This window comes from Cibotium barometz, chromosome 26 (genome assembly GCF_041138505.1).
Source record: "Cibotium barometz isolate CiBa-2024 chromosome 26, ASM4113850v1, whole genome shotgun sequence".
NCBI lineage: Eukaryota > Viridiplantae > Streptophyta > Polypodiopsida > Cyatheales > Cibotiaceae > Cibotium > Cibotium barometz.
This window is the reverse complement of record NC_141071.1, coordinates 6673691-6693635: the sequence shown is the minus strand read 5'-3', so window position 1 is coordinate 6693635 and position 19945 is coordinate 6673691. Positions and strand designations below refer to the sequence as shown.

The 19945-nt window shown below is 43.7% G+C and overlaps 1 protein-coding gene across 3 annotated transcripts in view; it reads right to left on the bottom strand.

The window, feature by feature from the left end:
* Positions 1 to 12778: 12778 nt before the first annotated feature.
* Positions 12779 to 19945, bottom strand: part of LOC147623608 (S-adenosyl-L-methionine-dependent methyltransferases superfamily protein) — a 76982-nt gene continuing 69815 nt past the window's right edge. For all 3 annotated transcript variants that reach the window (XM_086820177.1, XM_086820176.1, XM_086820178.1), the window contains one exon: positions 12779 to 13158. In XM_086820177.1, the coding sequence (XP_086676303.1) occupies positions 12821 to 13158 (338 nt within the window). In that variant the 3' untranslated portion in view covers positions 12779 to 12820. The remainder of the gene's footprint in view (positions 13159 to 19945) is intronic.

The following is a 19945-nucleotide window of genomic DNA, read 5'->3' as shown; positions in this document are numbered from 1 at the left end:
ACTCCAAGAGAACCATGTCCACAGCTAGGTGGTAGTCCTCTCTATGTTTAAATGTTATGTTTTAAACTACAATACCTCAAGACATTCATTGCTCACACATTTGAAGAATATTTATATAATTGTTGATTTAAACGCATACCTCTGTTTATCTCCTCCATCCACACAACCAACCAATGGTTTCCATCCCAAACGTAGAACATCTTCTTTGAGAGGAATGACCACTCTATATCTTTGATCAGGTTCTCAAAGTCCTCATTTTTCTTGTGCCATATGTCATCCCAAAATGCCTTGTTAGCTTTCCTTATGTCTCTCATAGGCAACTTCTATGACTTCAACGAGCATATATATAAACTTCACCTTGAGTTTTTGATACCTATTTTGAACCCATCTTGTGCAAGGGTTGCTCACTAAATGACAAAGGGGTAGGAGGCATGGGAATGGAATTTATAACCTGTATGAAGAAAAGAAGTCTGCAATTGCTATTACATTACATTTCATGAACAAAGTACAATCCCAACAATTAATGAGGTAGAAGGCTTACCATAAGTCTCTCTATTGTGTTCTGTAAAATAGATTCAAACGAAGCCTAGTAGAATATTTTACTTTGAGCATATCTTTCCTTACTCTTTCCTCTGCCTCTACCTCGTCCTCCTCTTCCCTTTTTATAATCAGCTCCACTTCTTCCTCTTCGTCTTGCTCCAATGTGTTTTAGGTGGTCTCCTCTGTCCTTTTTGTCCTCTGGCTAGGTGTTGATTTTCCATACGCTTTTCCCCTTTGCCTCTTCAACTTCTTTTTTTGTTCTTATGTACTTAATGGGATTCAGTCTTCCTCATCATCAAGCGCCACATGCTTTTTCTCCTGGCATTTATGAGAAACAGTAATTCTCGAAGAAACTTACTTCCATCTTGACTTTCTCAATGGTTGAGGCTTTTTCCCAATCCTCGACCTCTTGTGCAGGGTCCTCTTTCTGCATTTGTACACCTACATAACAATGCACCACATAATGTTACAGATTGACAAAGCAAGATAGACAAAAAAAAAATCATAAGAAGAAAATACTTCTCTTACCAAATGTTTCGTAGGCCAAATTATGATGGATTTAATTACCTCATGAAGATATGCAATTTCACCATTCTCTATTGGGAATGGTAGCGGTACCTTCTTCTCTTCACCAGCATATCGACAAAAATACCTACGTGATTTTTAAGCAAAAGAACACAATGAACTCTATGTCATCTAGCTTTCATTTACAATCGATACCATAACCAACATGTACATTGTTGTGGGGACAAGATTCACGTGATCTTCGCTTACAAAAGCCATACTGTTTGGTAAACATCAAAAAACAAACCAAAAATAGAAAATATATTTTTTTCATCATTAACAAAATCTTTGAAAAATTAATGACTTGTTCAAATTTTTATTGGATGATGGATAGGAATGGAGAAACTAGCCTTTAGCGAGTACAAGTTGTTGACAAAAGTTCTAACGTACCTAACCCTTTGTACATCAACAAAAAAGCAATATAGTTAAGCATAAGATTAGTACACTCCAATGACATTCAAAGGCACTTATTAATGCTTACAAGTCCTTAATCCAATGGATTTGCATCCAATGGAGCTAATTAAAGAAACTAGAGAATACCATATATGGAAAACAAGAGGAGCATTAATTTCAAAGTAATGTCATGCTTAGGAGCTTAATGAACCTCTTTAGACTACACACATAACCTTAATCCAAAGACAAAAAAGGAAGGGAGATTGATGCTTACAAGCTCTTAATCGAATGGATTTGCATCCAATGGAGCTAATTAAAGAGAGTAGAAACTATTCATCCCACCAATACCTTTTCCTATAGCATAGGCACTCGTTCCCTCACAACGGCGTCGTTGTGAGAAATCCTTCACAATAGGTGATAAGCTATGCCTAACTCCTAATCGTTCTTATCAAAGAGCAAACACCCAACTAGGGCATGAAAGCATCCTAAAAGGGAGAGAGAATAGAGAATCCCATATATGAAAAACAAGAGAAGCATAAGTCTCAAAGTAATGGCATGCTAAGAGAATCTACATGGGAAAGCACATAATCTAAACTTGCACATAAGAATCTACACGAAAAAAGCACATAATCTAAAAGTAAACAAATCTACACAAGCACACATACTATGTGAAAGAGAAGATGTAGCAAGAGAGCATGAGAAACCATAGAAGCATGATAAACCATAGAAGCATCAAACCATAGAAGCATTGGAAACCATAGTAGCATGAGAACCCACATAAGCTTACAATAGAGTGTGCAATGAAGTCCCTGCTCAATGGTATTTATACCCTAGGATACCTAAATTTGGCCATGCCCATTCATAACTACGATGCCCAAAGGCAAAAAAAGATGGAGAGACATATGGGTGCCGGTGCCCATATTTTCCCCCTCGTGTGGTGGTGGTGGTGGTGGGTGGAAACCCCTTTGGAGAAGCACCATTTGGCGCTAGAAGCACTACCCTCGTTCGCCCTGAAAAAGCCCTGAAGCAAACGATCTTCTCTCTCTCTTTGGTGGCGACAGGTCTAGAATGCACGTGGTAAGACTTTTTGGTGTGAGAAGGCTGGTGGGCTTGACCTGTGCACCTGCTCTATGCGCACCCACCTACACACCTCTCTGTTGTACTCTGTGCGCAGCCAGTTCCCAGTTCTGTTCCCTTTTCCCACCCACCCTTTGCTCAGGCCCCCAAGGTAGCAACTACTAGTAGGGGAAAACATGTCTCAACCCCTAAAGGGGGAACAGGATGGTGAGACAACCTTTCGCACCCCCACGAAGGCACCAAATGCCTACCCGCAGAAGACTGAGGGAAGGAATCATGTCCCCTGGCTCACGAAGGATTACAAAGATGGCCCGATGAGATGAGGCCCTTTATGTGAGGAGCTACAACTTCACATAAGGACAGAGATGAACACCATGCGACAGGAGCTTGGAAAGGAATGGACCGAGCAGATGTATGCCCAAAGGAAAGTGATATACGAAACGCTGAAGGAAGAGATATATGTCCAATTGAAGGGAGAAATGCAAGCCCAAGTAGTACAAGTTGAGATGGAATTAGCCCAAGCCTTGATGCACACGGAAATGAAAAAAGAGATGCAGAAATGAAAGGATGACATGCTCCGAGAGATTGGCACAAAAGTTGCATCATACGAAGGCACTTTGAAGACATGTATGGCTGATCGTGAAAAAGACATCATAGAAATGCAAAACACTTTGGAATCATGTAAGGCAAAAGTGGCTGAAGGAAATGCATTCATGGGCTGCCAAGATCTCTCCTGAATCTGCACTCAACTTGCCATTCTGATCCAATGGCACAGAAATAGGCTTACAACCTGTCATACCATACTTGGACAACATGTCCAAGCCATACTGTCTCTGCAGTAATCCAATACCATGTGGTGACCTAATCACCTCAATGCCCAAGAAATATCTGAGCTCCCCCAGATCCTTCATCTCGAACTTCTGTCTAAGCAAGATCTTTACATCAAATATCTCTGCATCATGGTCCCCCGTAATGATCAAGTCATCTACATAGATGACAACAAGCACAACCCCTCTATCACCATGTCTCACATACAGCGAGAAATCTGCATTGGCTACATGAAAGCCAATAGTGACAAGATATTCTAAAATCTTGTCAGACCATGCTCTTGGTGCTTGCTTTAAGCCATACAAGGCTTTCTTCAACCTGCAAACATGCTCGGGGTGACCCACATCCTCATAACCAGGTGGCTGCAACATATACACCTCTTCTTGCAAATCCCCATGCAAGAATGCATTCTTTACATCCATCTGATGTAAAGACCATTGCTTTGACGCAGCCACTGCTATCACAACTCTCACCGTTGCCATCTTGGCAACTGGGCTGAAAGTTTCCTCATAATCAATCCCATATGTCTGCGTATATCCTTTGGCTACCAATCTAGCCTTGTACCTGTTTATGCTTCCATCACTGTTATGTTTAACTTTCTACACCCACTTGCATCCAATGGCTTTCTTGCCTTCTGGCAATTGCACTAAATCCCAAGTTTCATTTCCATATAGTGCATCCATCTCCTCATTCATAGCTTTCTCCCAACACACATTTCCAACAGCCTCATCAATGCATGTGGGCTCTATAACCTGCACAACCTTTGCCATATATGCATAGTGATGTGCCACATAACCATCATATGTAAATTTCTACACAGGGTTCTTCACTCTCCCTGATCTTCGCAGCTTTTCATTCATGGCTTCCATAGCCTTCTTTACACCAGGTGTTCTCATAGCTAGGATCCCAAGCTCCTCATCAAGGCTCATATCTGAACCACTAGACTCTCCATCAACATGAGAATGCCCTGCAGAAATGTCAGGCATACCAAGGGGCTCAACCACTTTTTCTTTTCCTTTACGTGATGTACTAATCACATTTGCAGGACTGGTATTATGACGCAGCCTGCCACTCCATGGTCTATCAACAGACCCACTAGATGAGGACTCTCCTGGTCCACTCAAAGACTGTGATTGCTGACCTGCATTCTGTGCAACCACACTTCCACTCACATCAGCCCCAATAGCTTCTTTTTCAACAGCATACCAGCTGCTTATCTCATCAAAGACAACATCCCTGCTTACCCTCAACTCACGTGTAGCAAGGTTATAACACCTGTATCCCTTTTGCTCAAGGGAATATCCAATAAACACACATTTTTCAGCTTTCGGATCCAGCTTAGTTCTCAGCTCATCTGGCACATGCACATATGCAATGCATCCAAAGACTTTCAGATGAGACAAATCTGGTTTTCTGCCAGTAAACCTCTCCTCTGGAGTTACATCATGTATGGCTGCAGTTGGAGTCCTGTTCATGATGTATACTGCTGTAGAAACAGCCTCAGCCCAATAGCTATGCGGCATATTTTTCTCTTCCATCAATGCTCGCGCAATCTCAGCAATGTGCCTGTTTTTCCGCTCAGCAACTCCATTTTGCTGCGGAGTGTATCTGCATGTGAACTGTCTCCGAATACCATTCTTCTTCAAAAATTCAGAGAACTCATTGGAGAAGTATTCTCCCCCTCCATCTGACCTTAGGCACTTTACATATTTCCCTGTTTGCTTTTCAACCAAAACTCTGAAATTCTGAAAGTGAGTGAACACCTCACTCTTCTCCTTCATGAAATATACCCACACTTTCCTTGTGTGGTCATCAATGAAAGTCACATAATACCTTGAGCCTCCCATAGATATGGTCTTCGTGGGACCCCATACATCTGAATGCACAACATCTAGTGCATTTCTGCTCACATATCTATTACGTGGAAACACATGCTTTGTTTGCTTCCCAAATTGGCATGCTTCACATATTTTCTGCATACCTTCCACTTTAAATTTTGGCAGCCCTGTCACAATTCCTTTTGTCTGCATAGACTTCAATCTCTGCACATTTACATGTCCAATTCTTTTATGCCATATGTCTGTGTCTGCAACAACTCCTGAACCATTTGCAAACATCGCAGCACTCATTTCAGGCATGTCTACATTCAATGTAAACATTCTGCCCACTCTGTTGCCTTTTGCAACCAACCTGCACTTGTCTTTAAAATCTTCAACATAATACCCATCAGGGTTAAACCGAACCTGCAAACCCTACTCAATCATCTGGCCAACTGAAACCAAATTCTTTGTTATGTTTGGTACATGAAGTACATCTGCAAGGTACTTCACTTTGCCATCCTGCATAGACAATGGCACATCTCCAACATGGGCAATTGGATGAGCAGTGTCATCCCCTGTTTCCACAAAACCTGGTCTTTCCGGGTTTTTCATCTCCTTGAACCACTCCCCATGACTTATGTGGTTCGAAGCGCCTGAATCCACATACCATACATTATCTTTTTGTGCTGCATCAACATTTTCAGACATGGCATTCACGACATGCTGCATAACAAACAACCTTTCATTATCCTCATTATTTCTGCTTGAGGATGCATAGTTGTTTTGCTGCACTTTTCCATTTTGCATGTCAGCTTGCTTCTTATAACATTCTACCTGCACATGTCCAGGCTTACCACAATAATAGCATTCACGTGCATCATTATATTGCCTTTGTCAATTTCCACGACCTCTTTGACTCCCCCTGCCTCTGAATTTTCCTCTTCCACCTGCGTGTTGTTGTTGTTGTTGATTTTGGGACTGTTGTTGTTGCTGCTGCTGCTGGCCATAATTCTGATTACCTGTTCGGCCACCTCCTTGACCGCGTCCACGGCCTCCTCTACCTCGTCCTCTTCTTGAACTCGTATAGAAGGCTTGTTGCTCTGAACTGTTTTTGCTTTGTGAAGACTGTTGGTCTTCACCCAAGCTCTTCTCTTCGATAATCAGCATAGACACCAAATCTGTAAAGTTGGGAATGTTTTTCCGAGTCTGAATAGACGTCTTGAACGCCTTGTATTGTGGCCCGAGACCACGTAGACAGACTTCCACCTTGTCATTATTATCTACTGACACACCAATAGATGCAAGGGATTCCACAATACCCTTTATCTTCAGCGCATAGTCATTCACAGACATGCTCTTTTTCTCCACAGTATGAAGTTCATTCTTCAACTGTATCTTACGTGCCTTAGTATTTGTTTCATAGAGCTTTACCAAGGTGTCCCACGCCTCCTTGGGGGACTTGGCATCCTGAATGTGCCCAATCATGGTGTCCTGTATACTAATGGAGAGCCAATACATAACCTTCCTGGCTCCTTGGTTCCAGTCTTTAAACTCTTTCACATCTGCAGCAGCAGTCGAATTTATATCCGGTATCTCCGGTGCTCACCTTCTATGTAGTCCCAATAACCTTTTCCCATCAGGAAATTTGTCAACCTGAACCTCCAAGCATGGAAGTTATTCTTATCCAGCTTCTCAGCCACAATCTGTGTTATGCCATCATTAGACATCTTTCCAAACACACAATTTCACCAGAAACTGCACTCTGGTTTTTTTTTTTGCACAACCTGCAGTATTTTCTGCACAGCGGTACTGTAGTACTCTCAAATGTCACAACCAGTGACTTCAATGTACACACATACACCCAATGGCAACTGTAGACCTCTTTGCAGCACCCACAGTGTCTGCACAGGCAATCTGTCTTCCTGCAGTTCTTAAAAACAGAGTTCTGCAGAGAATCGATGACTTACCCGCAGTGCTCGAAATCGCTTGCTTTCTGAAAAACGGAGGTCCAGACGCGCCCGAAACGCGTTTTCAGCCCAAAAATCTCAGTCCGATAGGACTATATAGTTGCCCTATAGCTTTACTCCCGCGAAGAAAGCTTCTCAATCAGAGACCGTTTGCCGATGCCTCCCGTAGAGCTCCCGACAAGGGTGTAGTCACCAACACAATAGGGAAGAGTAGTTGAAGCTCTTACCCTCGTACCGCTTCCTGTGGTTCTCTTGCTTGCAGCTCAGCCCTTAGCACGAACCAGGCTCTGATACCATGAAAAGATGCAGGGGGGAAGAGAGCTTGAGCACTTGCAAGCACACACACACACACTCACAAAACCCTAATAGAGAACACACAAGGTGAGAGGCTGAAAATCTTCTTCTTCTCTACTCAACACTCAACACACCATATACAAGAATAAGAGTACTCATAATATGAAAGGTACTCAACCAATACATACACGGATTCTCTATAGTGTGAACCCGACTAAATGAGCTGGCGCTATAACTATGCCAGTCTCTAGAATGGCTGTCACACAGCCTGTCATCCCACTGGCCGCATATCACCCAAGATCTCACCAACCATGCCAATGGTGTAAGTGTGGGGTCTATCCCCCAGGCGGGTCATCAGTGTCCACAGCCTCACTAGATGAGCTCGATATCTCAACAACCAGGATCCCGACCACGGCATCCTTCACCATCGCCAGATCAGAGCCATTATTGCTCGGCATCGGAGGCGCTACCTCGCCTCTATGACCTCTCCATTCTAGACAACCCCATGGCGGAGATACTTGATCTAAGGAGAGGGCAACACTTCAACTGATCAACATACATGGATCTAGTTGATATACATTTTTCAGTATTTTCAAGTATTTTCTACTCAGTATCATCTCGGAGTCTTACAGTTCTGTTCTTATAATTGTAGGACAATCAATTTATTGTACTTTTTAGTCTCATTTAGTTGTTCTCTTTGATGAGACGCCAACTTCTGACGTACTCTCAGTTTTGGTCTCATAGGCCACTATGGCCTCTTAGAGACGTTAGTATATCATTTCATTTTCTCATCACTCCAACATGTCTACCTCCAACAGCACTCTGAGGAACTTGAAAGAAGCCTTAACCAAGCTCTTGTCAAAGCTATCGGTGCAAGTCAAAGAGAGAGAAAAGCCTAAACGTGAAATATTTAAGTGCATGTAATAGGGTCTAGAAGTGCAAAAGCTACGAAAAAACTCAATCAAGATAGCCCGTTTAAAGATGAAAATGTATATCAATGGAATTTGAAATTGAGTAATGCAATAGGATTTGGCAAGAATTTGGATACATCACCAATGAAGAAACCATTCTTTGAGAGGAGCTTGGGAAGTTAGTGAAAGAGGACACCTAGTTTAGTAGTGGTGTAAGCAAACCATGTAGTATTGCCCGTTAATTGAATAAAGGAGAAAAATCAAGACAACTAGAATGTCTATATGAGTGGATTTGCTCTTTTTGGTTAGTTAGAGAACTCTCATTTGTAGGGAGTTTTTCTTATGAATGGAGTGTATTTTCCTTAGTTAACTTCATTGTGTACATGAATTTCTTTGAGCAAGTATGCTATCATTTGTTTTTTTCCCCTCAATTTCAACCCTCTCCTTAAATTTACAAATTTACTCTTTCTGGTTAGAGAACTCTCGTTTGCATGGAGTTTTTCTTTACAAAAGGAAAATTCATTGTGTACATGATTTTTTTTGAGCAAGTATGGTATCATTCATTTTTGTCCTTCAATATCTCTCCTCTCCTTAAAGTTATAGAGAGGGAGATAGATAATAGAGTAGCTTGGAAAGATAGTGAAAGAGAAGGACACATGGTTTAGTAGTCCTAGAAGTAGCCCATGTCGTGTTGCTCATTAATTGAATAAAGAAGAGTAATCGTGACAAATAGAATATATAAATGTGGATTTCCTCTTTTTGGTTAGTTAGAGAACTCTAGTTTGTATGGAGTTTTTCTTAACTAAGGAATGTATCTCTCCTCTCCTTAAAGTAATGAATTAGGAAATTTGCATATAGAGAGGTCGCAAGAGATAGAATGAGATGTAGAGAGAAAGTGAGATAGAGAGACTAACCATAAGGAAGAGAGAGAGAGAGAGAGAGAGAAAGAGAGAGAGAGAGAGACTAAGCATAAGGGATAGGGAGAGAGCGAAAGGGAGGGAGGGAGGAATAAGAAAGCAGAGGAGAGTGGGACTAGTTACAAGAAACCAAGAGAGATCATGGCGGGATCAATCTTTTCTCTTTTCCTCTCTACCTCTCCCACTCTCTCTATGTACATAAATATAGAGAGGGAGAGAGAGAGACAGAGACAGAGATGGAGACAGCATGAGGATGCGTGTTGAAGAGGACAGATAAATAGAGAGGGAGGTAGAGTGTGTGTGTGTGTGTGTGTGTGTGTGTGTAGTGGTAGAGGGAGAGAGGGAGAGGGAGAGGGAGAGGGAGAGAGTGTGTAGAGGGAGAGAGAGGGAGAAAGAGAGGGAGGGAGGAGGGAGGACATGGAGAGAGAGAGAGAGAGAGAGAGAGGGAGAGAGCGTACGGTGGCAATGAGAGGGAGAAGGAGGAGAGGGATAGACAGAGATGGAGAGAGCATGACGGTGCGTGTTAAAGGAGGAAGAGAAAGAGAGAGAGAGAGAGAGAGAGAGAGAGAGAGAGAGATAGTGTAGAGGAAAAAAGAGAGGGGGTGAGGGAGGGAGGAAGGGAGGGAGAGGGATAGACAAAGGTGGAGAGAGCATGATGGTGCGTGTTAAAGGAGGATGAGAGAGGGAGAGATAAAGTGTGTAAAGGGAGAAGGAGAGAGAGGAAGAGAGGGAGGGAGGGCATGGAGAAAGAGAGGGAGAGGGCTAGATAGGGGGAGAGAGCATACAGTGGCAATGAGAGAGAGGTGGAGAGAGCATGAGGATGCGTGTTGAAGGAGAAAGAGAAAGAGAAGGAGAGAGATATAGTGTGTAAAGGGAGAGCACGTTGGTTGTAGTGGGTTGGAGGGGGAGAGAGAGCATGAGGGTGCGTGCTGGAGGAGGAAGAGAAAGAGAGGGAGAGAGAGAGTGTGTGTGTAAAGGAACAACGTGTTGGTTGCCATGCATTGGAGGAGGAGAGAGCATGAAGAGGAGGGGAGGGGAAAAGGGTTGGACTAGGCTAGGGAGGTGGGGGGAGTGGGTGGCTGGGATGGACTAGACTAGGCCGGGAGTAGGAAGGAGGGGAGAAGAAAGAAAAGACAAGGGTATAGAGAGAGTGGTTTTCAAAAAAAAAACCGCTCGAAAAAATCCGCTCCGTGCCCATCCCCGAATTGGAGAAGACTTCATGTTGGAGAAGTGTACACACCGCGACACACCTTTCACCCATTGCCAATGCACGTCACCTGCATATTTCACCACGGGCACCATAATTTTTTCACTTGTCACATCTCACGGCATGCACGTAGACATACATGCACATGCAACTACCCTCGTCAACGCCAACCGTCCGATAGGGGGACCATGGCGGGTGCAAGCTTGGCCCATGATACGACCCAATGCCTGGAAAGCATGTGACTTTGTAGATACCTCCAATGAGCCCTCATATATGTATCCTCTACCTTGGACTCCAATTCAACACTATCAAAAGCTCGCCATAGTTATTCTTTGAATAAGCCTTTGCTGTGGCACTTTTTTTATTTTCTAGATTTCTTTGGAGCCAATGTGGCTCTTTGGGTATTGATGGCAGTCACTGAGACCAAAAAGAATTCCTTATGTATACGTAGGCCAAAAATAATTGGCCCTTCCTTCGTTGAAGGACATGTCATACAATTACATTGAGGGAGAAGGATAAAATGATTTTAAGAGGAAAGAATTGAACCACACTACCATAGCCTCCTTAGATGCACCTTGGAAAAATATCATCTTTCTCCTAGCCAATGAGGTGACAATAAAATACCTCTAGCTTTCTAGAAATACTCAAAGATTAAACATGAGAAATACCGACTCCAACAAATGCACTCCAGTGGACATATCCTAGGTTAAACACTAAGTTTTGATGACGTGTTTATATTTTAGGTGGCAAAACAGCCTTGCCTTGATGATATTGCTAGTTAGGCTGTCAACTACTTTCACTACCAACACCAAAATGACATATTGCACAAAAATGATGATTAGATTAGAAAACGTGATATTTTGGCTCAATCTGGCAATATGGTATCGATGCAGAAGCATGCATTAAAGTAGCCGTAGGGGGGGCTCTGTGCAAACCAGTAGGTATACCTTTTCTATCCAGTACCTTATTCTTTCCTTGAGAACAAGATCCTTCAACTCCTTTACAAAAAGTACATTTGAATGAGAAGAGATATCAACCCTCAAAAGGAGTCAAAGTCTGCAAATAAAAGAGAAGACAGAGTGCAGGGCTGTGGATAATGACATCCTTGGCTCCAGTCACAAAAGGGCTGAGGTTCTAGATCCTTCGAAATTCCGCTCAACTCTTCTGCATCTCTCTCAAACTGCCCTGAAGGCACTCCGCAAAGAGTGCGGATGAGAGGTCAGCTTATATAAAGCAGATCGGCTCTGCGTGCGGTGTCACCAAGCCCTTGATGCTCCTATGACACTGGGCGTACCTAATCTGCACTACTATGCTGCTGATCCATCATCGGCCAGGCCCCTGGAGAACTGCCATTACAGACATCTGCTTATGTGTAAAATGAAGAGCCAATCCAGTGCCATCCTGCTTGTGGTGGATGGTTAGGCCGGTCGCGAGAGTTGCCCATGCCACAGTACCCCATGTGATAAAGCGATCACAGTGGCTGTCCTAGGTGCAGAGGCTCAGGATGGAAGGCTGATCAGTCCAGCAGTGCAAGGTGCTCCTTATAGCAGTGGCAATCTGCCAGTCAAGCCAAGACCAGTGAGCCAGAGGTAATAGAGGATGTTGCGCTAGTGGAAGCTGCTCCACATATGTTTCCAGAAGTCAGACTTGTCATGCCCTTAGTTGGCCAATGCTCCTGTGCATGGGGAATGATGGCTCTCGAATGTACGTTAGATTTGTCCCCCTGGGTCGGGCGGAGTAGCTGTAGAAGGAGGCGCTCTCAAACAATCTGTATAGTGGGCATCTCTTGAGACTTGTACAATGCCTAAACATGCAAAAAAAAAAAACATCACTACATACTCTAAAACATGGTGAATAAGAAGTTTGGAGTGTTGCATGAGCATTCCAATGAAAACTACAGTCTACAATGAATCGTGCATGAAAAGAGCTCAGAGAGTGCTTGCAATCATTGAAAGATTTCTGAAACACTGCATTGCACAGCCTGATTCAGAAACTGGACTGCATGTTTTGCAACAAGGGAGAGTTGTCACTCGTGGGCTGCCTCGTGAAAAATGGCAAGAGGCCTCTTTGCCATCCACTCTGGAGTCCGTCTATGAGGGCGTCATCTTCTCGATCACTGATTGGGGCACCACATTGAGCCTACTGGTTCTGGAAATGGCATTTTGAAATGACCTGCTGGATCGAGTACATGTAGCTTGCTTCCCAAAGATATGTTGCCAAGAAAAACACTAGGTTGTGTTGCAGTCAAAAGCCAAACAACTGAAAGTAACAAAAACTTTTTTAAGCAAGAGAGTCCAATGCCTTATTTAGGCTTGAATATACAGTAAACTCTGGACCCCAAATGTTTCACATGGAGCCCATTTTCTTTACACCCGTTAAAAAATGCTGCCTCATCCTCCTTTGGCAATCTGCGGCGCCAACTCATTAAGAAACAGGGCTTTGGAAGCTGCATGCATTCACATGGTGATTCAAGACCTGCTGCTTCACTGTCCACCTTCCAATCTCTTGGATGATCAGGCAACTTCGAGGTTCCTTTGCTAGTTACACCAGATTTTGAACCATATGTGACATCATTCACAGCAGTCGAGTTCTCGAGCAATACCAAGAGAGTCTTGATGAGGTTGGGATATTGTTTGACGTCTGCATCATTAAATAATCCATCAGTATAACAAAAAATTTACATTCAAATCTACAAGTCAGCCTAAATTCGCGTGGAGACGAGAGATGCACTTCATAAGATCCTTTTTCTCTCATTTCCTTTTATGGTTTCACTTAGTGACCAGGGTACCTAAGGAAACACACTTGTCATGCAATGAGGATTGCCTTAGGCCAGATGAGAATATTCTGCCTAAGAGGAGAGACATGACTAAATACCTAAAGTCACTAACTTCATGCAGCATCTACTAGCTTTGCGTGATCTGCGAATGCCACCAGTGTCAGCTAACGCAACAAAAGAACCATTTGGTCTGAGAAAAGAAACAAAGTAATATTAATGTCTACAAAGGCTCCAAGGTTCTTGAGATACAATGGTTCCATGGATATATATGCCGCGATCAGATCAGCTAATGACAATACTCACCTCAACTAGAACTGATCTGATGGCAAAGGGAATGCCAGGCCTCTGTGATGGGAGCATGTCATAACGGTGGAGAATCTCCTGAATCTGCCTCTGTCAGATATGGAGGGTTGTCGTGCTCTGGATAGAGGGCACTGCAGGATAGATCAGGCTCGCTCGCTGAGAACCCCTCTGGGAAGTGGAGCCGAAGCGCTGGTATGGGTGGCGGGCTCTGATGTCAGAGAAGAGGCAATGGTATGGGTGGTGGAGTCTAATGTGAATGCCAATACCACAAAGAAATCTGTGATGGCTCTCTGAGAGGTGGTGGGGATCAAGATCTTGCCTATGTGTTTGTGTGTGTGAACATCCTCTTACAAAGGAGTAAACACCCACTTATGTTTGTGTGTATGTGAACCCACTCTTAGGAGGGGCTAACATAATACCTAGATATTTTGTGTTTTGACATAAGCAATGATGTCATGAGCTGAACCTTTATACCTATAAAGGTATTGTACTTGATTGAAGACATATACAACTCACATCATTGAGTCGTGCAAATACTCTCTCTAAGAGCTTTGTTCTCTCTCTATCTCTTCTCTCTTCTCTCTCTACCTTTCTGCACACACAAAAGTCATGGAGATCTTTGAGCCACCATAGCTTAACACTGTTCCTACTAACCCTAGTTTCAACATTTTGAAATCAGAACCACCTGCCCATCGACCTGAACCACTTATGTCTGCCTCTGCAGTGCTACGTGACCATCTGCTCACTGTCAGCCTGTCACAGTCAGCATCTGCTCATCCTCAGCCCATCTACAGCGTTGTGTGCATCGCCAGCACTGCCCGCCTGTACGCCGACTTCAACAGCCACCTGCCCCGCCTATAGGCAGCTGCTCAACATCGACCTGCACAGCTGCTCCTCTAGTCAAGCCCAATTGTGCACTTTTGCGTACCTGCACGCCACCTCCTGTTCGCCTCCCAACTGTAGCAGAACTACATCATCAGCTACACGTGTACTTCCACATATCACATCAACAGTCAATTTGGGGCATTTCAAAAATCTGGTAAAAGTCATCTAATTGAAGTCTCTGCAAGAGTAAAAATTTGGGGTTTTTCGATTTCTCCATTTCTACATCAAATCGAAGAGAAAAATTGGGGCTTTTTAATAAGGCAATCAATCTTAATTGCTCCATCATTTTTCGAAATTGAGGGCATAAATCAAGCATTAAAGTGTTGCTACAACATCATTTCCAAAAATCCCTAATTTCTTTGAAACCCTAATTTTTCCTGGGGGCATGAAGTGAAAATCTTTTATTTTCTCTACAACTATGAGCTCTCACATGTTCATAGACAAGTTTGCCAAGGTTTTCCGCAGCTAGCAAATGAAGATAACGTTTCACTTGATGAAAGAAAATCTCTGGGGATTGGTGAAGAGCACCACCAGTACAGCTTCTTCATCTGATGATGGTACAATCATTGTAGAAGCAGCCATAACACAATAGGAACTCCTTTGAGCAGAGAGGACATATGCCATCATTGCTCTTGGCTTGGGTGATGACTACTTGCATCACATTTCTGATCTTGAATCACCTGCTAAAGCTTGGGCTAAACTTGATTTGCTTTTTGGTGCTCAAAGCTTTCTTTGAAAATTACTTCTTTGAGTTACAAATGAAGACATGAGAATCTCTTACTACACATGTCAACAAAATGAGGAGTATCATGACTCAACTAGCTGCAATCAAATCTCCAGTGACCGATGATGATGCCATGGCTGTGCTTCTCAAAAGCATGCCTCAGGAGTATGAAAACTTCGTCTCACCACCTTGAAAAATATACCTAATCCAAGCCTAGAGCCTAGAGGGAATCATCAGTGCCTTATAGGAAGAAGAAAGAAAGAAGAAGAAAAGGTCATCTAAAGTTGTCACAGAACAAGAACAAGGCTTTGCTGTGAAGTCCAGGGGATCATACAAAGGACAAGCCAAAGGAAAGCCTTGCAAATTATGTGGTAAAAGCAATCACTTGATAAAGGATTGTTTTAGCTTGACTCCCTGTGGTATTTGTGGAAGAAGCAATCATCTTGAAAAAGATTGATATTCCAAGAAGAACATTGCTAATTTCATGTCTATTGAAGGTAGTGGAAAACGAGCCTGCTGAGCGGCCTGTTGATGACATTCTTCGTGTTGCTGTTGTCAAACAAGACGATGACTTCTTGCCACCTGTGTAGCCAAAGGCCTTGGGCAACTCATTGTGCTCATACTCTGGGTCATTGACCCTTCCACACATGAGGCCAACTATTGTGGATGATTGGGCTTTTTAAAGTCCATTATCTGTGTTGTTGTTTTTCTTTTGTTTGTATGACCTTGGGACCCCATAACTAACATGTGAAACTAGAGCCATGTGATTTATCCTCGACCACAAAAATTGGCATTAGAAACCATGAGCCTAGATTTATCCTTGACAAAGTATGAGGTAATCCCTTGAGGGTGGCTTGTTGTGTGAACATCCTCTTACAAAGGAGTAAACACCCACTTATGTTTGCCACTTATGTTTGTGTGTATTCATATGAACCCACTCTAGATATTTTATGTGTGTTTGACATGAGCAATGATGTCATGACCTGACCTTTATACCTATGAAGGTATTGTACTTGATTGAAGAAATATACAAGTCACACCAATGAGGTAGTAGCTCAAGTGTGAGATGTTTGTCTTGGGACCGTGAGGTCCTCGGTTCAAGCTCCCACTAGATGCTCCCTCAGCGGCATCACCTACAGGCGAAAAAAAGGGGGCGGTGAAATGTGCCTAAAGGCAGTGAAAATATTCTCTGTCTAAGAGCTTTGTTCTCTCTCTATCTTTTTGCACACACACAAAAGTCATGGAGATCTTTGAGTCACCATAGCTTAGCATTTTTCCTGCTAACCTAGTTTCAACAGAGGTGTCCTGTCAAGGCTGGGCCTCTCTCTCAGCGTGTTGCCTCATACTACAACCCTATGTTGTCTGAGCTCCATCAGGCACATGCCCAAGCATCTCTTACAGTATCACCGTGCGAGTGGGCCTCCTAGAAAAAAAAATGGAATCTCTCCCATACCTCATAGTATCGAACTTACATTTCTTACCAGTCTCTGACGGGGACATCCACGTCCGATGTACATGGAGTCCAAGTAGATCTAACCAGATGATCCAGTTGCCGTGAGAGGTCGAGGTAGGGGGAATCCAAGCTGTTCTGAGATGGGGGGATGGTCCCATGTACATGAAACCACCGAACTACCTCCAATTACCATGCACTTCTAGGTAATGGTAGTGGCTGTGTCAACAAGGAGGAGGACAATCCAGCCCATCTGAACTGCTCCTTCACCCTCCTTGAGTAATTGCATAGAGAGTGCAAGAGGCGGTCTCTGTCGAGAGTGTACACCTGCTAAATGTAAGTGACGGTCTGAAAGAGGGCATGTGTAGCTATTGGGGCCATCCCAAACTCTGCACATATAATGCCATGTGTTACTCATGGCTTACTCCTGATGATGCGTGACAACATCATCACCTGCAACCTCTCTATGTTCCTCCACTCATTCTTCCCTAGTACGGAGCTCCTCGAAATGTACCCGAAAACAGTTTCTCCAGACGGGGCTAGAGAGGCATGCCCCCTCGCTAGCTGGTCACTGGGGCAGTTGTGGTCATGCAAAACTTGCAACCCATAAAAGTGACTCCAAGGTATACGTACTTTAGCATAATCTCCATTGGGGCCTCTCTAATAAGAAAGGTAATCGTGAGGTGACCACATAAGATGTGTTGAAGACCATAACCTTAGTTTTGCCCAAATTGGCCATAAGGTCTCTCCCCTTGCAAAATATGAATATGTCCAATGCATCCATTTTTTTTTGCAAACCCTCAGCTGAATCTCAAATCAAGACAATGTCGTCGGTAAATAGCAATATGGGCACTAGTGTCTAGGCTGATTGTAGAGCCTCTACCTCCAAAACTGTCCACAAAGATTGCAATTTGATCAATGTATAGACCAAAGAGTGTAGGTGAGAATGGGCAGCCCTGCTTAACCCCAATAGTGTTACATAAATCTCCCGAGAGTCCACCGGGTGCACATACTTGGTCAAGAAATGCCTCATATAGTGCCATCTGAAACCGGCCTCTGGTAGAAACCAAAGTGCGGTAGACTAGCAGTCACCCTTCCACTTGTAGTCCAAATAAGAAACAAAATTAATTGGAGCTAGAGTGCCCCAAAACTGAAATGAAATCGACACCTGTTGGCCCCAAAGCTTGGCACCCCTTTCAGTATTTCTTTATTCAAATTCAATGAAATGTAAAGCTGAATACAACAAAACCAGCCAGGAGAATACACCTGTATGTCCAATCTGGCAGCCCACAAGACCTCTTAGCACAGAGGTTTCACACACAGATCTGCGTCCCACGAAAGCAACACTCTGTGCTTCCCTCTGATCAACCAAGACAATTCAGCTGGGCAACCTTGAGCACACATCTGGCATATCTCATGTACATAGTTCCACAACTCAGTTCACATATACATCCACTGTGCACTCTTTCAATCTGCCATACCCCTCCTCTCACAAGGGGCCAGATAACACAACTCTGCAGCAAACATAAGCCAATGGAAAGAAAGAAAGATGGACAAGTTCAGAGCTAACCAAATCAGTGCGTGGTTCTGTACCCATGGGACCGATCGTACCAGCCTGTACTTGCCAGAATCTGTCTGTACTTTTCTCCCTGCAACCACTCGACTGATGCACCAACTAGGCTCTGATACAGCACTGCCTGCAGCTGGAGATTCAACGCTTGATAATGTTCAGGACTGAACAGTACTGTTTCTGTCTGTACCTGTCCGTACAGGTCAGCTGTACTCCACTGCACCAGTCCGTACAGCACTGTAGTACTCTATTGTACTTATCCGTACAGTTCTGTACGTGCAGTTGCTACCTGTTTCAGCTGTCGTACAGCAACTGTACTAGCATGTGTCAGGCATTTCTGCTGCACCTGAACTGTTCAGCCCGTACAGTCCCCTTCTGTGCGCCAGTCTGTACCGTACAGTACTCGCCTGCACAACAGCCGCCTGCAGTCTGAACCTGCTAGCGCCGCCTGTACTAATCCGTACGCAGCAACCTGAACCTGCAGTCGTACAGCAGCCATGTGGCCTGTACCTGCAAGATCTGTATGGCCTGTTCTGTATGGAAAAACAGCATCCAGCACTCCTCTAAGCAGTCGACTGTTCTTCTCCTCTCCTCCACGCATGAAACTTGCACGTTTCCCAAAAAGCAAGAGAGAGAAAGGGATGAGGGAGGCGTGTACCAAAAGTGGAGTTTCCTCCCTCCAAAAATATCCTAAGGCCCAAACTTTAATGTTTATTAAAGTTTCCTAGGGGCCACCCATGGTTAGAACATTAAAAATATTAATGTTCTTGGTCCCCCTTCACACCTGCAGATGTCCACACATCATTCCCTTTGTCCGGAAACCCCAAATATGAATCATTTAATATTTATTTTTGCTCAGCAACCACCATGCCCACACTTGTGCTGTTCCATTTTCACAGGGTCATGACATACCCCCCTCTTGAAAAATGGCAAGTGTCCTCGATTGCAATCTGGTGATACAGCAAAATATCCAAAGTGAAATATACAATATGGCAAGATCAGCGTCCCAATCTCTCTAAGCCATGCATATGTAACAACATTCACTGCAAACCAATGGCGTAGTAGTAGTCCAAGTTGTATACCACTGTGAACCATACACAACCACAACATCCAATGTGACTAGTACACATATATCATAGAAGTCCCATAAACAGATGTACTGTCAGCCATCAGTACCTTCGGGTGAGACAAAAACTGCACCAAGCGACCTCTAGATGTCATCTGAGCCTGTCTGTATCAAGGGAGTGGAGGTGCTACCCCCCTCTTGAGCATCAAGCAATGCTCCAGACCCATGCTCTGCTGAACCTGAATGAGCCGTAAACAAGAGTCGGCTCCAACTCAAAGGCATCGAGATAAAGCTGCAAAACCTGAGGTGAATCTGTTAAGTCACCTTCCTCCATCCACTTCGCATCCATCGGTGAATAGTTCTTGAACTTCACAAGATAGCGACGGGAAACTTTACCTCGTACCTTTCTTTCCTTATGTGCCAGTATCTGCTCTGGAATAAGAACCTCATCAAGTTCCTCAACTTCCGGCTAAGCTTCATCTGATACATCATCAGGCACATCCCCACGGAAAGGTCTAAGGAGACTCACGTGAAATGCATTGTGAATCCTCCAGTGATCTGGTAGCTTCAAGCGATAGGCCACCTCACCAATCTTTTCCAATACCTGAAAAGGTCCATAATAGCGCATGCTCAACTTAGGGAATAAGCGCTCT